This window comes from Zootermopsis nevadensis, unplaced genomic scaffold (assembly GCF_977971745.1).
Source record: "Zootermopsis nevadensis isolate Lab colony 2312 unplaced genomic scaffold, Znev_1.0 Znev_ptg000075l, whole genome shotgun sequence".
Lineage (NCBI taxonomy): Eukaryota > Metazoa > Arthropoda > Insecta > Blattodea > Termopsidae > Zootermopsis > Zootermopsis nevadensis.
Window position 1 is genome coordinate 71,834 of NW_028259206.1, and position 25,772 is coordinate 97,605.

The 25,772-nt window shown below is 33.5% G+C and overlaps 2 protein-coding genes across 7 annotated transcripts in view; both read left to right on the top strand.

Annotated features, from left to right (window-relative positions):
- Positions 1-12: 12 nt before the first annotated feature.
- Positions 13-18,517, top strand: LOC147871014 (uncharacterized). Of its 6 annotated transcripts, none has more exons than XM_087341454.1 (7): positions 13-158; positions 1,545-1,675; positions 3,213-3,410; positions 5,831-5,931; positions 10,017-10,135; positions 15,529-15,647; positions 18,412-18,517. In XM_087341454.1, exons 2-7 carry the CDS (start codon positions 1,662-1,664, stop codon positions 18,413-18,415), a joined length of 555 nt encoding a protein of 184 aa, XP_087197580.1. In that variant the 5' UTR covers positions 13-158; positions 1,545-1,661; the 3' UTR covers positions 18,416-18,517. The 6 variants fall into 6 exon arrangements, 2 of the variants coding, with proteins under 2 accessions (XP_087197580.1, XP_087197581.1); XR_015532878.1 differs by lacking the exon at positions 18,412-18,517 and adding an exon at positions 12,671-12,864 and having other exon boundaries at positions 17-158; positions 15,529-15,645; XR_015532877.1 differs by lacking the exons at positions 15,529-15,647; positions 18,412-18,517 and adding exons at positions 12,671-12,877; positions 13,937-14,867 and having other exon boundaries at positions 17-158.
- A 2,776-nt stretch (positions 18,518-21,293) lies between these two features.
- Positions 21,294-25,772, top strand: part of LOC147871015 (ryanodine receptor-like) — a 37,548-nt gene continuing 33,069 nt past the window's right edge. Inside the window, exons 1-2 of the mRNA XM_087341462.1 lie at positions 21,294-21,412; positions 23,948-24,154. The gene's annotated coding sequence lies outside the window, so the exon portion shown is untranslated. The remainder of the gene's footprint in view (positions 21,413-23,947; positions 24,155-25,772) is intronic.

Here is a 25,772-nt window from a genome sequence, read left to right on the forward strand (position 1 = left end):
TTCTATGGTGTAAGGATCTTCCCTGGACAGGACCCGACTCATGTGTACGTGGGCTGGGTAACAACGCAGTATCACTTCTTCAGCAAGGATTTCAATCAGAGTAGTGTCCGCAAGGCTTCTGTTATGATTGTGGATGACGATGACAGAATTATTGAAAGGTGACAACGTAATCCTCTGTGTTCTAATTTTCTTGCCACGTTCTGCAATAGCGATGGCTTACGTAACGTTACAAGAAACTATTTAAGTTTATTCCAATTGAAACTGAGCTGTTACGTATACGTAATTAAGTTTATAGTCTTTTGAATTTAGAAACATTGGAATGCTTTTCTTTTTTGTAAGGAAAGGTGGTCTTATGTTATTATTACACGGTTTTAGTTCACATGTGTACATCCCACTAATTATTTTAGATTCATTTTGTGTTATCACTAAATTTGGTATGTCTCTCATGCAATTAGAAGCCATACCAACTTTATACCCTCTAATTTCCCCACAACCAGTAATGCCATCTTGGCTGCGTTACAAACGTATGAGGTGGGATTCGTTACCTCGTTCACAAGACTCCTCCTCGTTGTTCACTGGTATTAATACTTTTTAGCTTTGAAATTATGAAATTTGAAAGCAAACTATTAAGTTTTGTTACGATAGCATCGATCGTCAGAGTTGCTACGTGGTCCGTGCTGACGAACTCTACGATGAAGTGACTCATGATTCATCAGGCAAAGGGGCATCACAGGGAATGTGACAGTATTAACAGAAAGTTTGTTTTTAACGATTAATAACAACAAAATAGATCCTTGACTTATTACAGTTTCACGCTTACGATTTCCCTTCATTTCCATAACGAATAAGGACATTTATTATTTCAGTAGAGTTTATTTTAAGAAAATTTGGGCAAAGTATAAGTATTTTTAAAATTATGATTGGAAATTGCTCATTCTCATAATCTAATCTGAAATTATCAAAATCTAGCTTTATGTAGAGAAAGAAGGATTTTATTTCTCTTGGTAATGAAATTGTTTGGCGTATGATACTTCTTTAATGTTCCGACGTGTAGTGTTTTCTAGCGTAGTATAAAAATTATAAAATGTTGGTCCCTTTACAGTATTTTTCTCCCTTATTATGTGGTTTGGGGTGAGACGTCCACAAACAAAATGGTGTCCCGGTGAGGTTGCCAAGATTGCAGCAGAAATAAATTATGTTTTTTTGAGGGAAATTGAAATATTTAATAAATCTGTGTATCTCCAACTGGACCAATTTAAAACCGACAGTGTTATGCTATGATGTGCATGTGTTTTGATAAAACAGCGTACGTCTCTTAAAAACCCATACAGGACGCTGAAGTAAAATACGCATTGATCAGGAAATTGTACTTTGTAACTTCGAAAGTTTCTCAAGATATTGTTCACAAGAATTCTTATAATTGGAAGGAATGTTACGCGTATATTAGATTCATATTCTGAAAGATATTGTGAATTTATTGATGTGTTTAGTGGGAAATGTGAACGTACTGTGTAAACTTCTCTTCTCCTACGTTGTTTTGATAGATGGTACCTGAAACATCTTTGTGGCAGCAACGAGCAAGGAAGTGTTGCAGATAGAGTTGGGTAGGACATCAACCACCCTGCCACTTTCAGCTGCACTGCTTCAGAACTCTGAGAGGCATGTTATACCACAGGTTAGGTTAGGTTAGGTTAGGTCTATATACACTAGTTGCTTTTAAGAGGTATCAAGTTTTAAGTCACATTACCAATTTCAAGTGATTATTATTATTATTCAGTGTTCTGTCTTACGACAGGTCCATTGCTCTGCCCAAACAGAGCTCTCCAGTTGTCCCTATTCTCGGCTTCTCGCTTTAATTCCTGGAACGTCATCTTCTTTCCTTGTTTAAGGTCGTCGGTTGGCTGTATCAGTCTTCTTCCCAGCCCTCGCTTTCCTTCAACCTGGCCTTCGATGATGTCACTCAGTAACCCATTCCTTCTCATAATATGTCCCAGCCAGTTAGCTTTCCTTCGTGTAATCGCCTGCAGAATGTTTCTTTGCTCGTTGACTCTCCTCAATACTTCTTCGTTGGTCACTCGATCCGTCCACCTGATCTTCTCTATTCTTCTCCAACACCACATTTCAAAACTCTCCAGGTATTTCCGTTCCTTCTTCCTGAGTGTCCAAGTCTCTGCTCCATACGTAACACTTCACTAGTTTCTTCTTCATCTCCGAGCCCAACTTGCTAGTGAGAAGTATCCTCTTCTTGACGAAAGCTGCCTTGGCCATGGCTATCCTTGCTTTTACTTCCTTGGTGCATAGGGCGTCCGTCGTGACTATGCTTCCGAAGTACTTGAAATGCTCCACATTCTCCATCTGTTGGTTTCCAATTACAACGTTCAATGGTTCTGCTCTCGGTGCTATCCTCATTACCTTTGATTTTTCAATGTTGATTTCCATTCCATACTCTCTACCTGTCTCCACTAACTTGTCCATCATGTTCTGTAATTCCTCCTCTTCCTTTGCCAATACTACTAATTCGTCTGTATACTTTACAGTCTTTATCACTCTTCCTCCAATTTTGAAGTCTCCTGTTCCCTCCAGAGCTTCCTTGGCAAGTCATTCCCCGTACAGGTTAAAAAGCAGCATCCCTGTCTTACACCTCTACCTATCTCAATGCTGTTGGTGTCTCCTGAGTCCAGTCTCACTTTGACTTTTTGCTGCATGTACAGGTTTTCGATTAGTCTTCTATTTCAAGTGATATGCTGCATAAAATGAGTCGGCACTGTAAAGAGATGCAGACAGAAATTTAGTTACAGAACAAAACCAAGTACAGAATTTTGCACTAACATTTGCATAATTTATTTATATAATCTAGATTGTAGGGCATTTTTCAGATTCCTTCATTATTATTATATGTTTTGTGTGTTGTTACTTTAATACATACTGAGGAGATGGACAGGATTTTCTGTAACTACAAATGTGATATTTAACAGATACGTCATCCAATATTTTTTTAAACCTGGCTAAATGCGTTAAATTATTTTAATTTTCTATATTCTGACATAAAAGTCTGCAAAACATTATTATTTACCAAAGCAAAATAATGAATGTAATCAGTCACTTTCAGGTCTTATTTTTATACAGTTCCTTCAGAACATGTGTCCGTCGGCCAGAACTTTTGTGACCACATGCTTATTTTTAATAAATCATTGTTTCTCTCTTTTTTTAAGTTTCCACCAAGACTTAAAACCTCATCAGTGGGCACGAGTACCCAATCAATCTCTGCAAGTGCACGCCCCGAAGCTGTCAGACATTCGTGGTTGGAGTACGCTGTGTGAAGACGCTGTGTCCGTGTCGGCACTTCACATTCCAGAAGAAGACAGACGCATCGATATTTTGGAATTAATTGAGACGGAACGAATGCTGAGGTAAATGTGAACACCTCGTGACGGACGATAAATATTCATGATGCAGGACACACACGATCTTCCTTTCTGTTCACATTCGATACTATGACAGATAATGGGTACCAGGGGTCCTTTCCCCAGGAGTAAGGCGCGGCCAGGTCGTGAAACTGACTACTTGCCTCCGTCTAGTGCCTGAGTTGAGAACGAGTGGGAGCTACACCTCCTCTCCCCCCCAAGCACCTACGTGGCCCGTAGCAGTTTAGCTTTACTTTTAGTTTTACAAAATGTTTAGTCTAATAGTTTGAAAATACCCCAAAGAAAACATTTTCTAAATTTGTCTCTCAAGAAATGACAATCTGAAAGACGTCGAATTTAAAAAAAAAGACTGCTTTATCTTTCACAACCCACAATTTAGTAAGTGAATCTGGTGTCATTAATTTTAGAGCCTGTTACTGCGGTTGAAGGAACTTACGCACTGGAGATGATATTCTGGCAGGTTAACAGAATGGATGAAATACTAAAGCCCCTTGCAGCATAATTGATTATGGGATGATCGCCTTTCAAATTATAACCTGTACCTCGAGGAAAAACGTAATAGTTCGCCCAGCGTAACCCAGAAATCTGTAGCAAATAAGAGTCTTATTTGGCTAGAGAGCTCATTGCAGTTTCATTTCAAAGGTGACAGGATTACAGTTTCGTATGTAGAGAATCTGAGTATAAATATTGTAGTGTACGCGTTTCCGAAATATTTGCCTCGGCTGATTAATACCACTGGAATATAATAGAATTTCCTAAGAGGCTTTTGTCTTACGGTTCTCACGCCCACACTCTCACTTTGTACGCCGCGCTCCGCTACCAGTCCAATTATCGTGCAGCTCACGCCCTCTGTCTCCATGTGGACCAGAAACAACTATTATATGTCAGGGCCCTTGCGACAGGGTTTCTATGATCTGCTTCACTTGGAATCACATGCTACGGCGATGCGAGTAGTTCTTGCTGCTTTGCTCATCCTAATACTTATACGATATTAGTGCCATAATTAAATTTATAATTTTAAACTGTATTTTATAATAGTTTACGTAAACAGATTCTTCTCGTCGTTATTCAGATTATCCATTTTTAAGTGTTGCGTAATGTTTTTTGCGTGCTTGTCTTAAATTCATTGAATCCCATTCTGCTGTAATTAAAATGAATTTTAATTCTCATCTGTAAATTTTATATCAGTTCTGACATGGTGCTTTATCCTCCTTACGTATTTTTACGTACTTCAGACCTACAAATCTTCTTCAGATATTTACGACGAGAAATCCGAACACAAGATGGAAGAGAATTCACAGACCCCACAGCAGTAGAATCTTACTTCTGTAGTTTGACTTTGTAGACATTTCGTTGTGTTAAGTGTGCAAATAGGAATTGGAAGCAGCACAGCGCATAATTATAAAACATAACTTTGCTAATCTTTTACTAGTCTTGTGTTTTTCCATACGATTCTTATTTTGTCAGTGTCGAGTCTTAAAAATTTTGTGTTCATCTGTTTGGCCTAATTTGATTGTATATTCATAAGTTACTGTAGTATATGTTAATTAAATTTTGAGTTTTAGGTAATCACCTCAAGTAATGATTTTGTCTTTCGGGGAGGTTTGTAAAAATGAATATATCGTCCCGTTGGGTCCAGAGTTAAAGGAATTATATGAAGATCCTGCAATGGACCATAATCTGCGCTGCCTAAAAACAGAATCAGTTAAGACCACAGATGAATATGACAGACGTACATTTTTAAATTATTGTAAGAAGAATAGAAAATATTATTAGAATTCTGTTTTGCTAATAAAATGTTGTTAAACTTGTTGTACTCTGTGAAAAAAGAGAAAATACGTACACACACGTGCACGTAAAAACTTTATAATGCTGAATCAGGATTACATTTTTTTTGATATTGGGATTCGAATTTATTGAAGTCTGTGATGTGATTGGTTCTTATTCTCGCAGTTACAGTTGAATCCTGTTTGGATTAAAGCAACAAATTGGATAAAATATTTCTTAAACTGCATGTTTGAATACAAGTACAGTGATCCCTTGGTTCCACAGGGTCCCATTTTTATATTAATGATAAAAATTTTAATAAATGATATGTTTGTATCATATGGCCAATCAGATTGCTTCTAAGTCGAATATTTACGTATTCAATAAATTCAATTAAAGATAAAGATTTCTGTCTTCTGGGTTGTTGCGCCGTGTAGTCTGGTCGATGTTAACCAACGTTTCGGAGGTCATACTGCCTCCGTCATCAGGGCGATTAAGGATAGTTTTTGTGGGACCAGTTACAAGAGACTACTGCGTATAAATTGTATAAACTTGGGCATTTGTTGAATGGTCTGGTTCGATTTATTCTTTATAAAGAGCCGTGCGTGTACTGATGAAAATGTTCGATGTTATTTCAGGCCCTCGCTGAAACTGGTGGACCGTTCGTTGCTGGTTGAGGATGTTGTTAAGTCGCTGATCACGATTGATCCAGGGACTTGGGATGAATCGTTTCAGAAAGGTAATTTTTGTATGTGTATAATAATTTGAGATAAAAGCTGGGAAGAGAGAGCATTTAAATATTAACCTTTCTTGGCCTTGCATTATGGCTTATGTGCGTTCGAGCTGGCCACTAGCATACAACTAAACCATTAATGTTTTAGGTACGACATCTAAATTCCCGTGGTCTACGCGCGTGTATATAAAGTGATCCTTGTTACAAAATACAGTGTATTTATTGCATTTTTAAGCTTAGAATGTCAAATGAAAGCTCTGTTCTTGAGAATGAACCCATTTACCTGAACGTAGAGTTTTTGTAAAAATCTGTCTTTATATACGTAACTACTTTACATTTATTTTCAGTTATTTCAGGTTTCTTTAGCCCCGAACCCTCAGTTTTGTAGTCGTGTTGTACGACCTGACTGTTCGTGCCTCGACGCAGGGTCTGTGAAGTTATTTCTAGACTGAGTTAGCTGTATGAATAACTTTTGATCTTTTCCTGTCAATTCACGATACAGAAATGCCCACATTTTCCATGATGATTTGATATCTGAAATGAACTCTTATCACATTGGAGTGTTTAATATGGTCTTAAATAAATAAAAGAAACCTATTTCAGTGGTACACTAGGCCAGAATTTATCTGGATGGATTTCTTGTAAGAATTTTGACAAAATTTAATTATATTTGTTTAAATCTTGTCCGTCTAATCGCAATTTAAAATTTAAAATATTTAAAATACCATATGATGTTCTCTATCGAAACATTCGATTTACACTAGAACATCATTTTTTTCTCACGACGTGTTTCAGTTCTTAGATGAATTATCTTCAGGTGTATAAAATTAAAATTATATAAACTTGAACATAATTTCTAAAAATGCAACTTTTTTTATATATTATTGTATTTTAGTCAGATGTTTATCATATATCAATGATGTTCTCTTCCAGATTCCATTTTAATAACATATTCGAAGTTGTTCTATATATGTACGTCGTGTTTAATATGACTTTTTGTGTGGGTGAATGTTTTTGTATCAGCCAGAATTGAGAGTTCCAACTATCTGGAAGTATTGCCGTGTTTAAATTTTAAATTGTGATTAGACGGACGAGATTTAAACAAATATATATTTATCACAATATGACGCAAGTTTATCATCTCAAAAATTTAATTAAGAAAACAACGGAAGACAGGGCGCAGTCTGATGGGAAAATAATGAAGGTTGACAGCTTGCACGCATATGGTAAACAATATACTTACGATTCATCATCACACTCTTACTCTACTGTGAAATAATTCTGTCTCTAAATATATATTCACCTCGTAAGGTTCCATTTAAGGTTTGTTAATATCTGATTAATAGGAATATTACTCCTATGTTTCTTCTCAATCTGGGATAATAAGCTTGGTAATATTTTACGTCTTATCTGCCTGGATATTGTTATCCTCAGTGCAGCAGAAATCTTTTCTGTGATGCCAGAATAAATTTGAATTTTGCCCACGAGGCTTCATGAATTTAAACTCCCGACCACCAATAGCCATCGTACTCACAGGCGGTTTACGAAGATATAATAATTTGAGATACCAGTATGTCGGAGAAAGATGTGGACAGTAAAGTAGTGGCTGGAATTTAATGGCTTGAAACATTTTTGATTTTTCGAAAAATTTTGAAAAAAAATGTAAAAAATCAAAAAACGCTGGAAATTGTCCAAAAAGCGCACAAAACCAAGAAATTTTGAAAAATTCCACTTTCAAAAATTTCAAAATTTTTGGGTGTTGTGAGCTTTTCAGACAATTTCCATCGTTTTTTGATTTTTCGAAAAATTTTGAATTTTTTTTTCAAAACTCTCACCAAGGGATGCATGCCAACCTCGGCGAATGCCTCACTATGTCTCTGCCGGACTCGTCCTCGATCCGTGTCTGTCTACTGCTTTCTGTCGCACATTTTGCAACATCTCACAGTTAGAACATCTCGTAGAATAACCTGTCTTGACTGTGACCTATGTAGCAGGTACTTCAAGAGCAACATTGACAAGTTTATTCGGTTCAGGATGTCTATTTCTCGGCCACCAATATTTCTGAATCTTGTCGTTGCTTTTCGATAGGAAGGACAAAGTCATGGACATAAGAGCTGAAAGTAGAATTGACATGTAATTGGAACTGTCGAATTATTTTAAAATATAAATTTTATCATAGATTCTTCTCTCGTAAACGTGATTCAAGCAATGGTCGTCTGAAGAAGGGAAGAACTCCAGATGGATGGATGGATGGAGATGTCAGTCCTGAGAGAAAACCAGTTGGCATGGGCCGCACTAGTAGACTACATGTGCGGACACCACGAGCGAGGGTCTCGCAGGTGAGCTTCTATACAATAAGGTTGTAATAAGAGGTACATGAAATATCCATTCGACTTCTATTTAATAAAAGGTTATGTTTTGGCTTCCTTATCCATCTTCAGGGCTTGTTACAGACGGTGTTTAATTTTGATATGACTTTTGTTCCTCTGTGTATAAAATTTCTCATGTACTGTCTCTAATTCTTTTGGTATTCTGCAGTTGGGGGGCTAAGCTGCCCTCTTATTCAGTTGTGCGTTACTTCATATTCTGCTAATTTTATTTCAGTAATAAATATAAATGAATTAACGAGTAAACAGATTGCTTTCGGACGGACTCGAGAATTATTCCACCTACCATCCCAGACAGAAGTCCAAAAGTAATGTCTGTCCCAGCTGTCTCAGGAGCGGAATCTATTGGCAACGAGATATTCGACTCATCAACGAGTACTTCTGTGGTGTAAGGATCTTCCCTGGACAGGACCCGACTCATGTGTACGTGGGCTGGGTAACAACGCAGTATCACTTCTTCAGCAAGGATTTCAATCAGAGTAGTGTCCGCAAGGCTTCTGTTATGATTGTGGATGACGATGACAGAATTATTGAAAGGTGACAACATAATCCTCTGTGTTCTAATTTTCTTGCCACGTTCTGCAATAGCGATGGCTTACGTAACGTTACAAGTAACTATTTAAGTTTATTCCAATTAAAACTGAGCTGTTACGCATACGTAATTAAGTTTATAGTCTTTTGAATTTAGAAACATTGGAATGCTTTTCTTTTTTGTAAGGAAAGGTGGTCTTATGTTATTATTACACGGTTTTAGTTCACATGTGTACATCCCACCAATTATTTTAGATTCATTTTGTGTTATCACTAAATTTGGTATGTCTCTCATGCAATTAGAAGCCATATCAACTTTATACCCTCTAATTTCCCCTCTAATTTCCGTAAATCATAAATCAAATACTGTTAAGTATTTGGTACTTTTATTCTATATTTGTGTTTGAAGATTCTGGGTTTAAATGCCTGAGGTCAGACTGTTCTTACGTATTTATATTTTCTTGAAGTTCCGTAGTCCTTCCAGTTGAATCCTGTGACAGTTGCCTTAAAATCGGACACATTCGCTTTCTTCCATATCCTCCTCCTCCTCAACTCGTTATAGGTACTCATTATCCCATAACCTGTACAGCTGAGAAATAAACTGAGAATCAGAAATATCCAACAGGAATGCACTGTGACTCTGTTTTCAAAATTACTATCCAAATTATAATTTTGAGGATGCAACTTGCACGTAAAGCCACTAGTGTAAATTAGCCTTGAAACTTTTGTTCCGACAAGTCTCGAAATAAAAGACTTTAAAATACAATTTTAGGCGTTATGCGAGAGATTCAAGATCTTTGTTCAACCTGTTCTGCAAATATATTTATCACCGTAGAATAAACCTAAATTCAAGATATTCAGGTGCTACACGGACAGAAAAATGTCTGATAAAAATGTACGCTAAAATAATATATAGAAATTGTATTTAAGTTATTATTAATTTGAATCTTTATATAATTATATTCACCTGAAGATAGTTCTTTTAGGAACTGAAACATGTCGTGGAAAAAATGATGGTCTAATGTAAATCTAATATTTCGATAAAGAACATCATTTGATAAATTTTAAATATTTTAATATTTAATAAGAAGATTTAAAATATATATTTATTATATCACGATATGACGCAACTTTACCATCTCATAAATATAAATTGTTCATCTTCTTTTACAGGTAGTGCTCCCATCGATGGAAAAATATTTCGGCACTCACAGAAATTACTTCGTCTCTGCGGCAACTGCTGCCAGCAACGTAGGGGCCGCATCTTTGAAGGAGAAAGAAATGGTGGCCAGGTAAATAAGGTGTTTCGAGAAAATTAGTTGAGGTTCAGGTATGCAAAGAGTTTGACTGACGAGCATTTAAGGTCTTACGAGCTTTCGGCACCTTCATTTATTAACTTTACGTGCGGTCAACTCTACTGGTACTTAAAATATTTTACCTACACATTACTTAACTGTTGCTTTATATCAGTGAAGGAAGAACATACCAAAAATGAAGTTCTGAGGGGATTATGTAAACCTGAGAGAGATGACGTAACAAGGAATTATTAAGTATCACAGCCAAGTATGATTCCTGCTTCATGTTTGGGAGATCCTACATTCAAATCTGAGCCTAGAGACCAGGTTCATGGGGTTTCTTTTAATCTTTCTTGGCAAATTATGTGGTGTTATGTGCGTCTAAGCCGTGCGTTATTCCTTCCACATGAAATAGCTCGATAATGGACGAACAAAGTTTTATCGAGTTTGACGTTTCATGATTTCGTAATAAATTGTTGTGCCATATCAGTTTCCATTTAAGTCAGACCATTTTAATGACCGCATTTTACAAGAGAATAAAATATTTTGTATTGTAATCTTATCACGACAGATCAATAAATTGAAAACACTTTCTTCAATTTTGTTAGCATCAAACCATAACAATAAATAAAATGAGATGGTAAAGTTGCGTCATATTGTGATATAATAAATATATATTTTAAATCTTGTCCGTCTAATCACAATAAATTCTTATTAAATATTAATATATTACAATAATTAACATTTAAAATATTTAAAATATATCAAATGATGTTCTTTATTGAAATATTCGATTTACATTAGACCATCATTCTTCAATGTTAATTATTGTAATATTTTAATATTTCATAAGAATTTATTGTTATTAGACGGACAAGATTTAAACAAATATATATTTATCACAATATGACGCAAGTTTATCATCTCAAAAATTTAATTAAGAAAACAACGGAAGACAGGGCGCAGTCTGATGGGAAAATAATGAAGGTTGACAGCTTGCACGCATATGGTAAACAATATACTTACGATTCATCATCACACTCTTACTCTACTGTGAAATAATTCTGTCTCTAAATATATATTCACCTCGTTAGGTTCCATTTAAGGTTTGTTAATATCTGATTAATAGGAATATTACTCCTATGTTTCTTCTCAATCTGGGATAATAAGCTTGGTAATATTTTACGTCTTATCTGCCTGGATATTGTTATCCTCAGTGCAGCAGAATTCTTTTCTGTGATGCCAGAATAAATTTGAATTTGGTCCACGAGGCTTCATGAATTTAAACTCCCGACCACCAATAGCCATCGTACTCACAGGCGGTTTACGAAGATATAATAATTTGAGATACCAGTGTGTCGGAGAAAGATGTGGACAGTAAAGTAGTGGCTTGAAACATTGATAAACTTGAGTTCCTTATTTTTACTTGTTCAATTTTATCAGTCTAAACACAATAAAATATTATTATTAAATATTAAAATATTATTACAATTAACATTTAAATATTTAAAATATATTAAAATGATGCTCTCCATCGAAATGCTCGATTTAGATTGAGAGCATCATTTTAATATATTTTAAATATTTAAATGTTAATTGTAATAATATTTTAATATTTAATAATAATATTTTATTGTGTTTAGACTGATAAAATTGAACAAGTATATATCTCAACACAATATGACGCAACATTATCATCTCATTTCATTATTTTTATTAAAAATTTGTTCTTCTTGGACATAAAAGAATGTAATTTTTCTGTATGTCGCCTACCATAACTTGATATTATTTTTTCTGAATTGACACAGATACATGGAAATCTTAGTATTTCATTAACTTTTTTTTCAAACTTAGAACTGTAGTTGTCTCTTACTATAACTGTTTTATTTACTAACTGTCGCAGTATTAAATGTTATATATTTAATATCTTACTCCGTAAATCATGAATCAAATACTGTTAAGTATTTGGTACTTCTGGGTTTAATTGCCTGAGGTCAGACTGTTCTTACGTATTTATATTTTCTTGAAGTTCCGTAATCCTTCCAGTTGAATCCTGTGACAGTTGCCTTAAAATCGGCCACATTCGCTTTCTTCCATATCCTCCTCCTCCTCAACTCGTTATAGGTACTCATTATCCCATAACCTTTACAGCTGAGAAATAAACTGAGAATCAGAAATATCCAACATGAATGCACTGTGACTCTATTTTCAAAATTACTATCCAAATTATAATTTTGAGGATGCAACTTGCACGTAAAGCCACTAGTGTAAATTAGCCTTGAAACTTTTGTTCCGACAAGTCTCGAAATAAAAGACTTTAAATAAAATTTTAGGCATTATGCGAGAGATTCAAGATCTTTGTTCAACCTGTTCTGCAAATATATTTATCACCGTAGAATAAACCTAAATTCAAGATATTCATTTGCTACACGGACAGAAAAAATATATCATTTTTTATTATATCTAGTCTCAGCTTTTAAATCCTAATGAAATGAATGCATGAACTAAATAAATAATTTTGCTGCCGTACAGGAGATGAAGTTCCAGGAATTTAAACGAGAAGCTGAGAATAGGGAAAACTGGAGAGCTCTTTTTGGGCGGAGCAATGGACCAGTCGTAAGACAGAACACTGAATAATAATAATAGGAGGGGCCGTATGATTTACTGACTGACAAGGAGAAGGAAAAGGACAGAGCGTTCACAGGAATTTCTGAAGTACCAAGGCTGTAAGTTACATACGTAAGTAATTCACTGAACTTAATCTGGAATATTACCACCTTTCTCCACCTTACTTTCAGGCTTGCATAGAATTAGGTATTTATTACTTAGAATTATTGTGTGAGACTGAAATTAACCTCTCCCAAGTATTTTTTGTGTATATAAGAGGAATATTTTTGTCGAAAATTAATATTTTTGTATAACGTGCGTGAAACTATTAAAAATAACTGAATTAGAAGGTGACTTATGGACGTGGAGTTTATCATCTTGATGCTCCATTACCAGCAAGTTACTTTCGTAACAGAAACTTTCATGTAATTATCCACTTGCGAAGATGACGCACGTCTCACTGCTACGGAGAAAGGGCTTCTTGAGAAGCTAACAGTTTTCTGAACTAATAAAGAAATTCCCTGTCTGTTTTCCTTTTTCTTTAAAATTTCTGTTTCTAGTCACCAATCATTTATAAGGGTCCGAGAAAATAAGAATGTCACTAAGGTTTATAAATCGCCAACACCACTCAGTCTCCTTTGGGTGGAACGTGGCACGACGTGTCGGAAGAAATGTCATTCCACAGTAATTCTCTTTACCAGTGTACCACCACATAAATCCTAAAAACACATGAAAATTGTCATGCGCTGTTTTGTTGGCAATGCATAGAAAAATGATTACGACGTTATTGATAAATTCGTTTCAATAAATGTAATAAAGCTACGTTAGCACGACGATTGCCTTCTATCTCTGAACATTGGTAACCTAACGTAGACTGCGCTGTAATGTAATCCAGAAGATCGCGTTCCATATTCTTATGACATCCAAAATCTCAGATATCAAATTGGAAATACTTTTTTTTCAATCTCACATTGAAATGTTGTCCGAAAGAAAACAGCGTTTCGTGAGGACTTTTCTTAATCATTTAAACTGTAATAGTAAGAGAGACTTTGAGTTATTTCGTTCCTCGAAACGAATATGATATTACACAAACAGTCGTCGTCGTTTTTTAAAAATAAATTCTTAAATTCTGTTTATATCTTGTAAAAAAAATTATATGACGTTAATATCTCAAATGATTCTTCTGTTGAGGCCAATCCGTTGGTGGTGGAACTGAATCCAGAGCAGGCTGCTGCTTCTGTAGAAACTTATTCAGTACCTGGACACAGCTTCAAAACGTCCACTAGAGACATTAAATTTTTCTCAAAGGTACTTAATAATCGTATAAAAGATACTTGTACCTACAAATTATTAATATTTTCAATAGCTTCGATTATATAGTATCTAACGAGAGGATTCGACTACACAGCGAAACAGTTCTCTTTCACAGCGGCAGACATTGGTTTCTAATAGCCTTAAATGTCCCAGTTCCAGGGTTACACAAAGTTTTAGCAAGAAAATTCAGCCAGCTGATGGTAAATGACTGGCACAGTGGATTTTAATATGAAGAATATTTTTAGGAAAATCAATTGTATGTCTATAACAATGTTTTGCTCTTTGCATTGATATTAATCGTGGATATCACATTCGGTACGTGCCCTAACTAATCCGCGTAAGTCATGAGGTTCTGTACTGCCTTGTTTCTATAATGTTACGGTAAAAAGTGTCTTCTCAGTTATTTGTTTCGTAGCGTAAATGGTGTGGTTATTGTGAATTACGTACGACGTGGGAGGAGGCAGTCATCTGTCTTTAATATTTTGAAATTCGGGGCTGAAATTGAAATGCAGGATTTATTAACCATGAAGCACCGCGCTACAGTGTCCAGTAAATGTCGTACTCTAACGCATGCAGCGAGGTTACTAAACAAAGAGGTAGTAAAGATTTGACGGAGAATATTAGAATCTATTCCGGGCTATAAAGTTTAATTAAAATTATCATTTTATGTGCGTATCGTTATATACTCGTGCATGTGACTTTTATATATCCATTTAATTAAATATCTGACATAAATGTATGTCAGCAAAACTGATATCTGATATGATTAATTCAATTTCAGTTGAAAAATAAAATTTATGTAACTAAATGTTTTTCATTCTGTTCATTATCTTGGTAACTGTACATCATTTGTATGTGTAATTTAAATATAAATTTATATTTTAAAACTTGTCCCGTCTAATCACAATAAATTCTTATTAAATATTAAAATATTACAATAATTAACATTCAAAATATATCAAATGATGTTCTTTATCGAAATATTCGATTTACATTAGACCATCATTTTTTCCACGACATGTTTCAGTTCCTAAAGGAACTATCTTCAGGTGAATAAAGTCATATCGAACATGATGTACATACACAGAACAACATCGAGTATATTATTAAAATGGAATAAATCTGGAAAAGAACATCTTTCGATGTCTGATAAAAATCTGATAAAAATGTACGCTAAAATAATATATAGAAATTGTATTTAAGTTATTATTGATTTGAATCTTTATATAATTATATTCACCTGAAGATAGTTCTTTTAGGAACTGAAACATGTCGTGGAAAAAATGATGGTCTAATGTAAATCGAATATTTCGATAAAGAACATCATTTGATATATTTTAAATATTTTAATATTTAATAAGAATTTATTGTGATTAGACAGGACAAGATTTAAAATATATATTTATTATATCACAATATGACGCAACTTTACCATCTCATAAATATAAATTGTTCATCTTCTTTTACAGGTAGTGCTCCCATCGATGGAAAAATATTTTGGCACTCACAGAAATTACTTCGTCTCTGCGGCAACTGCTGCCAGCAATGTAGGGGCCGCATCTTTGAAGGAGAAAGAAATGGTGGCCAGGTAAATAAGGTGTTTCGAGAAAATTAGTTGAGGTTCAGGTATGCAAAGAGTTTGACTGACGAGCATTTAAGGTCTTACGAGCTTTCGGCACCTTCATTTATTAACTTTACGTGCGGTCAACTCTACTGGTACTTAAAATATTTTACCTACACATTACTTAACTGTTGCTTTATATCAGTGAAGGAAGAACATACCAAAAATGAAGTTCTGAGGGGATTATGTAAACCTGAGAGAGATGACGTAACAAGGAATTATTAAGTATCACAGCCAAATATGATTCCTGCTTCATGTTTGGGAGATCCTACATTCAAATCTGAGCCTGGAGACGAGGTTCATGGGGTTTCTTTTAATCTTTCTTGGCAAATTATGTGGTGTTATGTGCGTCTAAGCCGTGCGTTATTCCTTCCACATGAAATAGCTCGATAATGGACGAACGAAGTTTTATCGAGTTTGACGTTTCATGATTTCGTAATAAATTGTTGTGCCATAGCAGTTTCCATTTAAGTCAGACCATTTTAATGACCGCATTTTACAAGAGAATAAAATATTTTGTATTCTAATCTTATCACGACAGATCAATAAATTGAAAACGCTTTCTTCAATTTTGTTAGCATCAAACCATAACAATAAATAAAATGAGATGGTAAAGTTGCGTCATATTGTGATATAATAAATATATATTTTAAATCTTGTCCGTCTAATCACAATAAATTCTTATTAAATATTAATATATTACAATAATTAACATTTAAAATATTTAAAATATATCAAATGATGTTCTTTATTGAAATATTCGATTTACATTAGACCATCATTTTTCAATGTTAATTATTGTAATATTTTAATATTTCATAAGAATTTATTGTTATTAGACGGACAAGATTTAAACAAATATATATTTATCACAATATGACGCAAGTTTATCATCTCAAAAATTTAATTAAGAAAACAACGGAAGACAGGGCGCAGTCTGATGGGAAAATAATGAAGGTTGACAGCTTGCACGCATATGGTAAACAATATACTTACGATTCATCATCACACTCTTACTCTACTGTGAAATAATTCTGTCTCTAAATATATATTCACCTCGTTAGGTTCCATTTAAGGTTTGTTAATATCTGATTAATAGGAATATTGCTCCTATGTTTCTTCTCAATCTGGGATAATAAGCTTGGTAATATTTTACGTCTTATCTGCCTGGATATTGTTATCCTCAGTGCAGCAGAAATCTTTTCTGTGATGCCAGAATAAATTTGAATTTGGTCCACGAGGCTTCATGAATTTAAACTCCCGACCACCAATAGCCATCGTACTCACAGGCGGTTTACGAAGATGTAATAATTTGAGATACCAGTGTGTCGGAGAAAGATGTGGACAGTAAAGTAGTGGCTTGAAACATTGATAAACTTGAGTTCCTTATTTTTACTTGTTCAATTTTATCAGTCTAAACACAATAAAATATTATTATTAAATATTAAAATATTATTACAATTAACATTTAAATATTTAAAATATATTAAAATGATGCTCTCCATCGAAATGCTTGATTTAGATTGAGAGCATCATTTTAATATATTTTAAATATTTAAATGTTAATTGTAATAATATTTTAATATTTAATAATAATATTTTATTGTGTTTAGACTGATAAAATTGAACAAGTATATATCTCAACACAATATGACGCAACATTATCATCTCATTTCATTATTTTTATTAAAAATTTGTTCTTCTTGGACATAAAAGAATGTAATTTTTCTGTATGTCGCCTACCATAACTTGATATTATTTTTTCTGAATTGACACAGATACATGGGAATCTTGGTATTTCATTAACTTTTTTTTCAAACTTAGAACTGTAGTTGTCTCTTACTATAACTGTTTTATTTACTAACTGTCGCAGTATTAAATGTTATATATTTAATATCTTACTCCGTAAATCATAAATCAAATACTGTTAAGTATTTGGTACTTTTATTCTATATTTGTGTTTGAAGATTCTGGGTTTAAATGCCTGAGGTCAGACTGTTCTTACGTATTTATATTTTCTTGAAGTTCCGTAGTCCATCCAGTTGAATCCTGTGACAGTTGCCTTAAAATCGGCCACATTCGCTTTCTTCCATATCCTCCTCCTCCTCGACTCGTTATAGGTACTCATTATCCCATAACCTGTACAGCTGAGAAATAAACTGAGAATCAGAAATATCCAACAGGAATGCACTGTGACTGTGTTTTCAAAATTACTATCCAAATTATAATTTTGAGGATGCAACTTGCACGTAAAGCCACTAGTGTAAATTAGCCTTGAAACTTTTGTTCCGACAAGTCTCGAAATAAAAGACTTTAAAATACAATTTTAGGCGTTATGCGAGAGATTCAAGATCTTTGTTCAACCTGTTCTGCAAATATATTTATCACCGTAGAATAAACCTAAATTCAAGATATTCAGGTGCTACACGGACAGAAAAATGTCTGATAAAAATGTACGCTAAAATAATATATAGAAATTGTATTTAAGTTATTATTAATTTGAATCTTTATATAATTATATTCACCTGAAGATAGTTCTTTTAGGAACTGAAACATGTCGTGGAAAAAATGATGGTCTAATGTAAATCGAATATTTCGATAAAGAACATCATTTGATAAATTTTAAATATTTTAATATTTAATAAGAAGATTTAAAATATATATTTATTATATCACGATATGACTCAACTTTACCATCTCATAAATATAAATTGTTCATCTTCTTTTACAGGTAGTGCTCCCATCGATGGAAAAATATTTCGGCACTCACAGAAATTACTTTGTCTCTGCGGCAACTGCTGCCAGCAACGTAGGGGCCGCATCTTTGAAGGAGAAAGAAATGGTGGCCAGGTAAATAAGGTGTTTCGAGAAAATTAGTTGAGGTTCAGGTATGCAAAGAGTTTGACTGACGAGCATTTAAGGTCTTACGAGCTTTCGGCACCTTCATTTATTAACTTTACGTGCTGTCAACTCTACTGGTACTTAAAATATTTTACCTACACATTACTTAACTGTTGCTTTATATCAGTGAAGGAAGAACATACCAAAAATGAAGTTCTGAGGGGATTATGTAAACCTGAGAGAGATGACGTAACAAGGAATTATTAAGTATCACAGCCAAGTATGATTCCTGCTTCATGTTTGGGAGATCCTACATTCAAATCTGAGCCTGGAGACCAGGTTCATGGGGTTTCTTTTAATCTTTCTTGGCAAATTATGTGGTGTTATGTGCGTCTAAGCCGTGCGTTATTCCTTCCACATGAAATAGCTCGATAATGGACGAACGAAGTTTTATCGAGTTTGACGTTTCATGATTTCGTAATAAATTGTTGTGCCATATCAGTTTCCATTTAAGTCAGACTATTTTAATGACCGCATTTTACAAGAGAATAAAATATTTTGTATTGTAATCTTATCACGACAGATCAATAAATTGAAAACACTTTTTTCAATTTTGTTAGCATCAAACCATAACAATAAATAAAATGAGATGGTAAAGTTGCGTCATATTGTGATATAATAAATATATATTTTAAATCTTGTCCGTCTAATCACAATAAATTCTTATTAAATATTAATATATTACAATAATTAACATTTAAAATATTTAAAATATATCAAATGATGTTCTTTATTGAAATATTCGATTTACATTAGACCATCATTTTTCAATGTTAATTATTGTAATATTTTAATATTTCATAAGAATTTATTGTTATTAGACGGACAAGATTTAAACAAATATATATTTATCACAATATGACGCAAGTTTATCATCTCAAAAATTTAATTAAGAAAACAACGGAAGACAGGGCGCAGTCTGATGGGAAAATAATGAAGGTTGACAGCTTGCACGCATATGGTAAACAATATACTTACGATTCATCATCACAATCTTACTCTACTGTGAAATAATTCTGTCTCTAAATATATATTCACCTCGTTAGGTTCCATTTAAGGTCTGTTAATATCTGATTAATAGGAATATTGCTCCTATGTTTCTTCTCAATCTGGGATAATAAGCTTGGTAATATTTTACGTCTTTCTGCCTGGATATTGTTATCCTCAGTGCAGCAGAAATCTTTTCTGTGATGCCAGAATAAATTTGAATTTGGTCCACGAGGCTTCATGAATTTAAACTCCCGACCACCAATAGCCATCGTACTCACAGGCGGTTTACGAAGATGTAATAATTTGAGATACCAGTGTGTCGGAGAAAGATGTGGACAGTAAAGTAGTGGCTTGAAACATTGATAAACTTGAGTTCCTTATTTTTACTTGTTCAATTTTATCAGTCTAAACACAATAAAATATTATTATTAAATATTAAAATATTATTACAATTAACATTTAAATATTTAAAATATATTAAAATGATGCTCTCCATCGAAATGCTCGATTTAGATTGAGAGCATCATTTTAATATATTTTAAATATTTAAATGTTAATTGTAATAATATTTTAATATTTAATAATAATATTTTATTGTGTTTAGACTGATAAAATTGAACAAGTATATATCTCAACACAATATGACGCAACATTATCATCTCATTTCATTATTTTTATTAAAAATTTGTTCTTCTTGGACATAAAAGAATGTAATTTTTCTGTATGTCGCCTACCATAACTTGATATTATTTTTTCTGAATTGACACAGATACATGGGAATCTTAGTATTTCATTAACTTTTTTTTCAAACTTAGAACTGTAGTTGTCTCTTACTATAACTGTTTTATTTACTAACTGTCGCAGTATTAAATGTTATATATTTAATATCTTACTCCGTAAATCATAAATCAAATACTGTTAAGTATTTGGTACTTTTATTCTATATTTGTGTTTGAAGATTCTGGGTTTAATTGCCTGAGGTCAGACTGTTCTTACGTATTTATATTTTCTTGAAGTTCCGTAGTCCATCCAGTTGAATCCTGTGACAGTTGCCTTAAAATCGGCCACATTCGCTTTCTTCCATATCCTCCTCCTCCTCGACTCGTTATAGGTACTCATTATCCCATAACCTGTACAGCTGAGAAATAAACTGAGAATCAGAAATATCCAACAGGAATGCACTGTGACTGTGTTTTCAAAATTACTATCCAAATTATAATTTTGAGGATGCAACTTGCACGTAAAGCCACTAGTGTAAATTAGCCTTGAAACTTTTGTTCCGACAAGTCTCGAAATAAAAGACTTTAAAATACAATTTTAGGCGTTATGCGAGAGATTCAAGATCTTTGTTCAACCTGTTCTGCAAATATATTTATCACCGTAGAATAAACCTAAATTCAAGATATTCAGGTGCTACACAGACAGAAAAATGTCTGATAAAAATGTACGCTAAAATAATATATAGAAATTGTATTTAAGTTATTATTAATTTGAATCTTTATATAATTATATTCACCTGAAGATAGTTCTTTTAGGAACTGAAACATGTCGTGGAAAAAATGATGGTCTAATGTAAATCGAATATTTCGATAAAGAACATCATTTGATAAATTTTAAATATTTTAATATTTAATAAGAAGATTTAAAATATATATTTATTATATCACGATATGACTCAACTTTACCATCTCATAAATATAAATTGTTCATCTTCTTTTACAGGTAGTGCTCCCATCGATGGAAAAATATTTCGGCACTCACAGAAATTACTTCGTCTCTGCGGCAACTGCTGCCAGCAACGTAGGGGCCGCATCTTTGAAGGAGAAAGAAATGGTGGCCAGGTAAATAAGGTGTTTCGAGAAAATTAGTTGAGGTTCAGGTATGCAAAGAGTTTGACTGACGAGCATTTAAGGTCTTACGAGCTTTCGGCACCTTCATTTATTAACTTTACGTGCGGTCAACTCTACTGGTACTTAAAATATTTTACCTACACATTACTTAACTGTTGCTTTATATCAGTGAAGGAAGAACATACCAAAAATGAAGTTCTGAGGGGATTATGTAAACCTGAGAGAGATGACGTAACAAGGAATTATTAAGTATCACAGCCAAGTATGATTCCTGCTTCATGTTTGGGAGATCCTACATTCAAATCTGAGCCTAGAGACCAGGTTCATGGGGTTTCTTTTAATCTTTCTTGGCAAATTATGTGGTGTTATGTGCGTCTAAGCCGTGCGTTATTCCTTCCACATGAAATAGCTCGATAATGGACGAACAAAGTTTTATCGAGTTTGACGTTTCATGATTTCGTAATAAATTGTTGTGCCATATCAGTTTCCATTTAAGTCAGACCATTTTAATGACCGCATTTTACAAGAGAATAAAATATTTTGTATTGTAATCTTATCACGACAGATCAATAAATTGAAAACACTTTCTTCAATTTTGTTAGCATCAAACCATAACAATAAATAAAATGAGATGGTAAAGTTGCGTCATATTGTGATATAATAAATATATATTTTAAATCTTGTCCGTCTAATCACAATAAATTCTTATTAAATATTAATATATTACAATAATTAACATTTAAAATATTTAAAATATATCAAATGATGTTCTTTATTGAAATATTCGATTTACATTAGACCATCATTCTTCAATGTTAATTATTGTAATATTTTAATATTTCATAAGAATTTATTGTTATTAGACGGACAAGATTTAAACAAATATATATTTATCACAATATGACGCAAGTTTATCATCTCAAAAATTTAATTAAGAAAACAACGGAAGACAGGGCGCAGTCTGATGGGAAAATAATGAAGGTTGACAGCTTGCACGCATATGGTAAACAATATACTTACGATTCATCATCACACTCTTACTCTACTGTGAAATAATTCTGTCTCTAAATATATATTCACCTCGTTAGGTTCCATTTAAGGTTTGTTAATATCTGATTAATAGGAATATTACTCCTATGTTTCTTCTCAATCTGGGATAATAAGCTTGGTAATATTTTACGTCTTATCTGCCTGGATATTGTTATCCTCAGTGCAGCAGAATTCTTTTCTGTGATGCCAGAATAAATTTGAATTTGGTCCACGAGGCTTCATGAATTTAAACTCCCGACCACCAATAGCCATCGTACTCACAGGCGGTTTACGAAGATATAATAATTTGAGATACCAGTGTGTCGGAGAAAGATGTGGACAGTAAAGTAGTGGCTTGAAACATTGATAAACTTGAGTTCCTTATTTTTACTTGTTCAATTTTATCAGTCTAAACACAATAAAATATTATTATTAAATATTAAAATATTATTACAATTAACATTTAAATATTTAAAATATATTAAAATGATGCTCTCCATCGAAATGCTTGATTTAGATTGAGAGCATCATTTTAATATATTTTAAATATTTAAATGTTAATTGTAATAATATTTTAATATTTAATAATAATATTTTATTGTGTTTAGACTGATAAAATTGAACAAGTATATATCTCAACACAATATGACGCAACATTATCATCTCATTTCATTATTTTTATTAAAAATTTGTTCTTCTTGGACATAAAAGAATGTAATTTTTCTGTATGTCGCCTACCATAACTTGATATTATTTTTTCTGAATTGACACAGATACATGGAAATCTTAGTATTTCATTAACTTTTTTTTCAAACTTAGAACTGTAGTTGTCTCTTACTATAACTGTTTTATTTACTAACTGTCGCAGTATTAAATGTTATATATTTAATATCTTACTCCGTAAATCATGAATCAAATACTGTTAAGTATTTGGTACTTCTGGGTTTAATTGCCTGAGGTCAGACTGTTCTTACGTATTTATATTTTCTTGAAGTTCCGTAATCCTTCCAGTTGAATCCTGTGACAGTTGCCTTAAAATCGGCCACATTCGCTTTCTTCCATATCCTCCTCCTCCTCAACTCGTTATAGGTACTCATTATCCCATAACCTTTACAGCTGAGAAATAAACTGAGAATCAGAAATATCCAACAGGAATGCACTGTGACTCTATTTTCAAAATTACTATCCAAATTATAATTTTGAGGATGCAACTTGCACGTAAAGCCACTAGTGTAAATTAGCCTTGAAACTTTTGTTCCGACAAGTCTCGAAATAAAAGACTTTAAATAAAATTTTAGGCATTATGCGAGAGATTCAAGATCTTTGTTCAACCTGTTCTGCAAATATATTTATCACCGTAGAATAAACCTAAATTCAAGATATTCATTTGCTACACGGACAGAAAAAATATATCATTTTTTATTATATCTAGTCTCAGCTTTTAAATCCTAATGAAATGAATGCATGAACTAAATAAATAATTTTGCTGCCGTACAGGAGATGAAGTTCCAGGAATTTAAACGAGAAGCTGAGAATAGGGAAAACTGGAGAGCTCTTTTTGGGCGGAGCAATGGACCAGTCGTAAGACAGAACACTGAATAATAATAATAGGAGGGGCCGTATGATTTACTGACTGACAAGGAGAAGGAAAAGGACAGAGCGTTCACAGGAATTTCTGAAGTACCAAGGCTGTAAGTTACATACGTAAGTAATTCACTGAACTTAATCTGGAATATTACCACCTTTCTCCACCTTACTTTCAGGCTTGCATAGAATTAGGTATTTATTACTTAGAATTATTGTGTGAGACTGAAATTAACCTCTCCCAAGTATTTTTTGTGTATATAAGAGGAATATTTTTGTCGAAAATTAATATTTTTGTATAACGTGCGTGAAACTATTAAAAATAACTGAATTAGAAGGTGACTTATGGACGTGGAGTTTATCATCTTGATGCTCCATTACCAGCAAGTTACTTTCGTAACAGAAACTTTCATGTAATTATCCACTTGCGAAGATGACGCACGTCTCACTGCTACGGAGCAAAGGGCTTCTTGAGAAGCTAACAGTTTTCTGAACTAATAAAGAAATTCCCTGTCTGTTTTCCTTTTTCTTTAAAATTTCTGTTTCTAGTCACCAATCATTTATAAGGGTCCGAGAAAATAAGAATGTCACTAAGGTTTATAAATCGCCAACACCACTCAGTCTCCTTTGGGTGGAACGTGGCACGACGTGTCGGAAGAAATGTCATTCCACAGTAATTCTCTTTACCAGTGTACCACCACATAAATCCTAAAAACACATGAAAATTGTCATGCGCTGTTTTGTTGGCAATGCATAGAAAAATGATTACGACGTTATTGATAAATTCGTTTCAATAAATGTAATAAAGCTACGTTAGCACGACGATTGCCTTCTATCTCTGAACATTGGTAACCTAACGTAGACTGCGCTGTAATGTAATCCAGAAGATCGCGTTCCATATTCTTATGACATCCAAAATCTCAGATATCAAATTGGAAATACTTTTTTTTCAATCTCACATTGAAATGTTGTCCGAAAGAAAACAGCGTTTCGTGAGGACTTTTCTTAATCATTTAAACTGTAATAGTAAGAGAGACTTTGAGTTATTTCGTTCCTCGAAACGAATATGATATTACACAAACAGTCGTCGTCGTTTTTTAAAAATAAATTCTTAAATTCTGTTTATATCTTGTAAAAAAAATTATATGACGTTAATATCTCAAATGATTCTTCTGTTGAGGCCAATCCGTTGGTGGTGGAACTGAATCCAGAGCAGGCTGCTGCTTCTGTAGAAACTTATTCAGTACCTGGACACAGCTTCAAAACGTCCACTAGAGACATTAAATTTTTCTCAAAGGTACTTAATAATCGTATAAAAGATACTTGTACCTACAAATTATTAATATTTTCAATAGCTTCGATTATATAGTATCTAACGAGAGGATTCGACTACACAGCGAAACAGTTCTCTTTCACAGCGGCAGACATTGGTTTCTAATAGCCTTAAATGTCCCAGTTCCAGGGTTACACAAAGTTTTAGCAAGAAAATTCAGCCAGCTGATGGTAAATGACTGGCACAGTGGATTTTAATATGAAGAATATTTTTAGGAAAATCAATTGTATGTCTATAACAATGTTTTGCTCTTTGCATTGATATTAATCGTGGATATCACATTCGGTACGTGCCCTAACTAATCCGCGTAAGTCATGAGGTTCTGTACTGCCTTGTTTCTATAATGTTACGGTAAAAAGTGTCTTCTCAGTTATTTGTTTCGTAGCGTAAATGGTGTGGTTATTG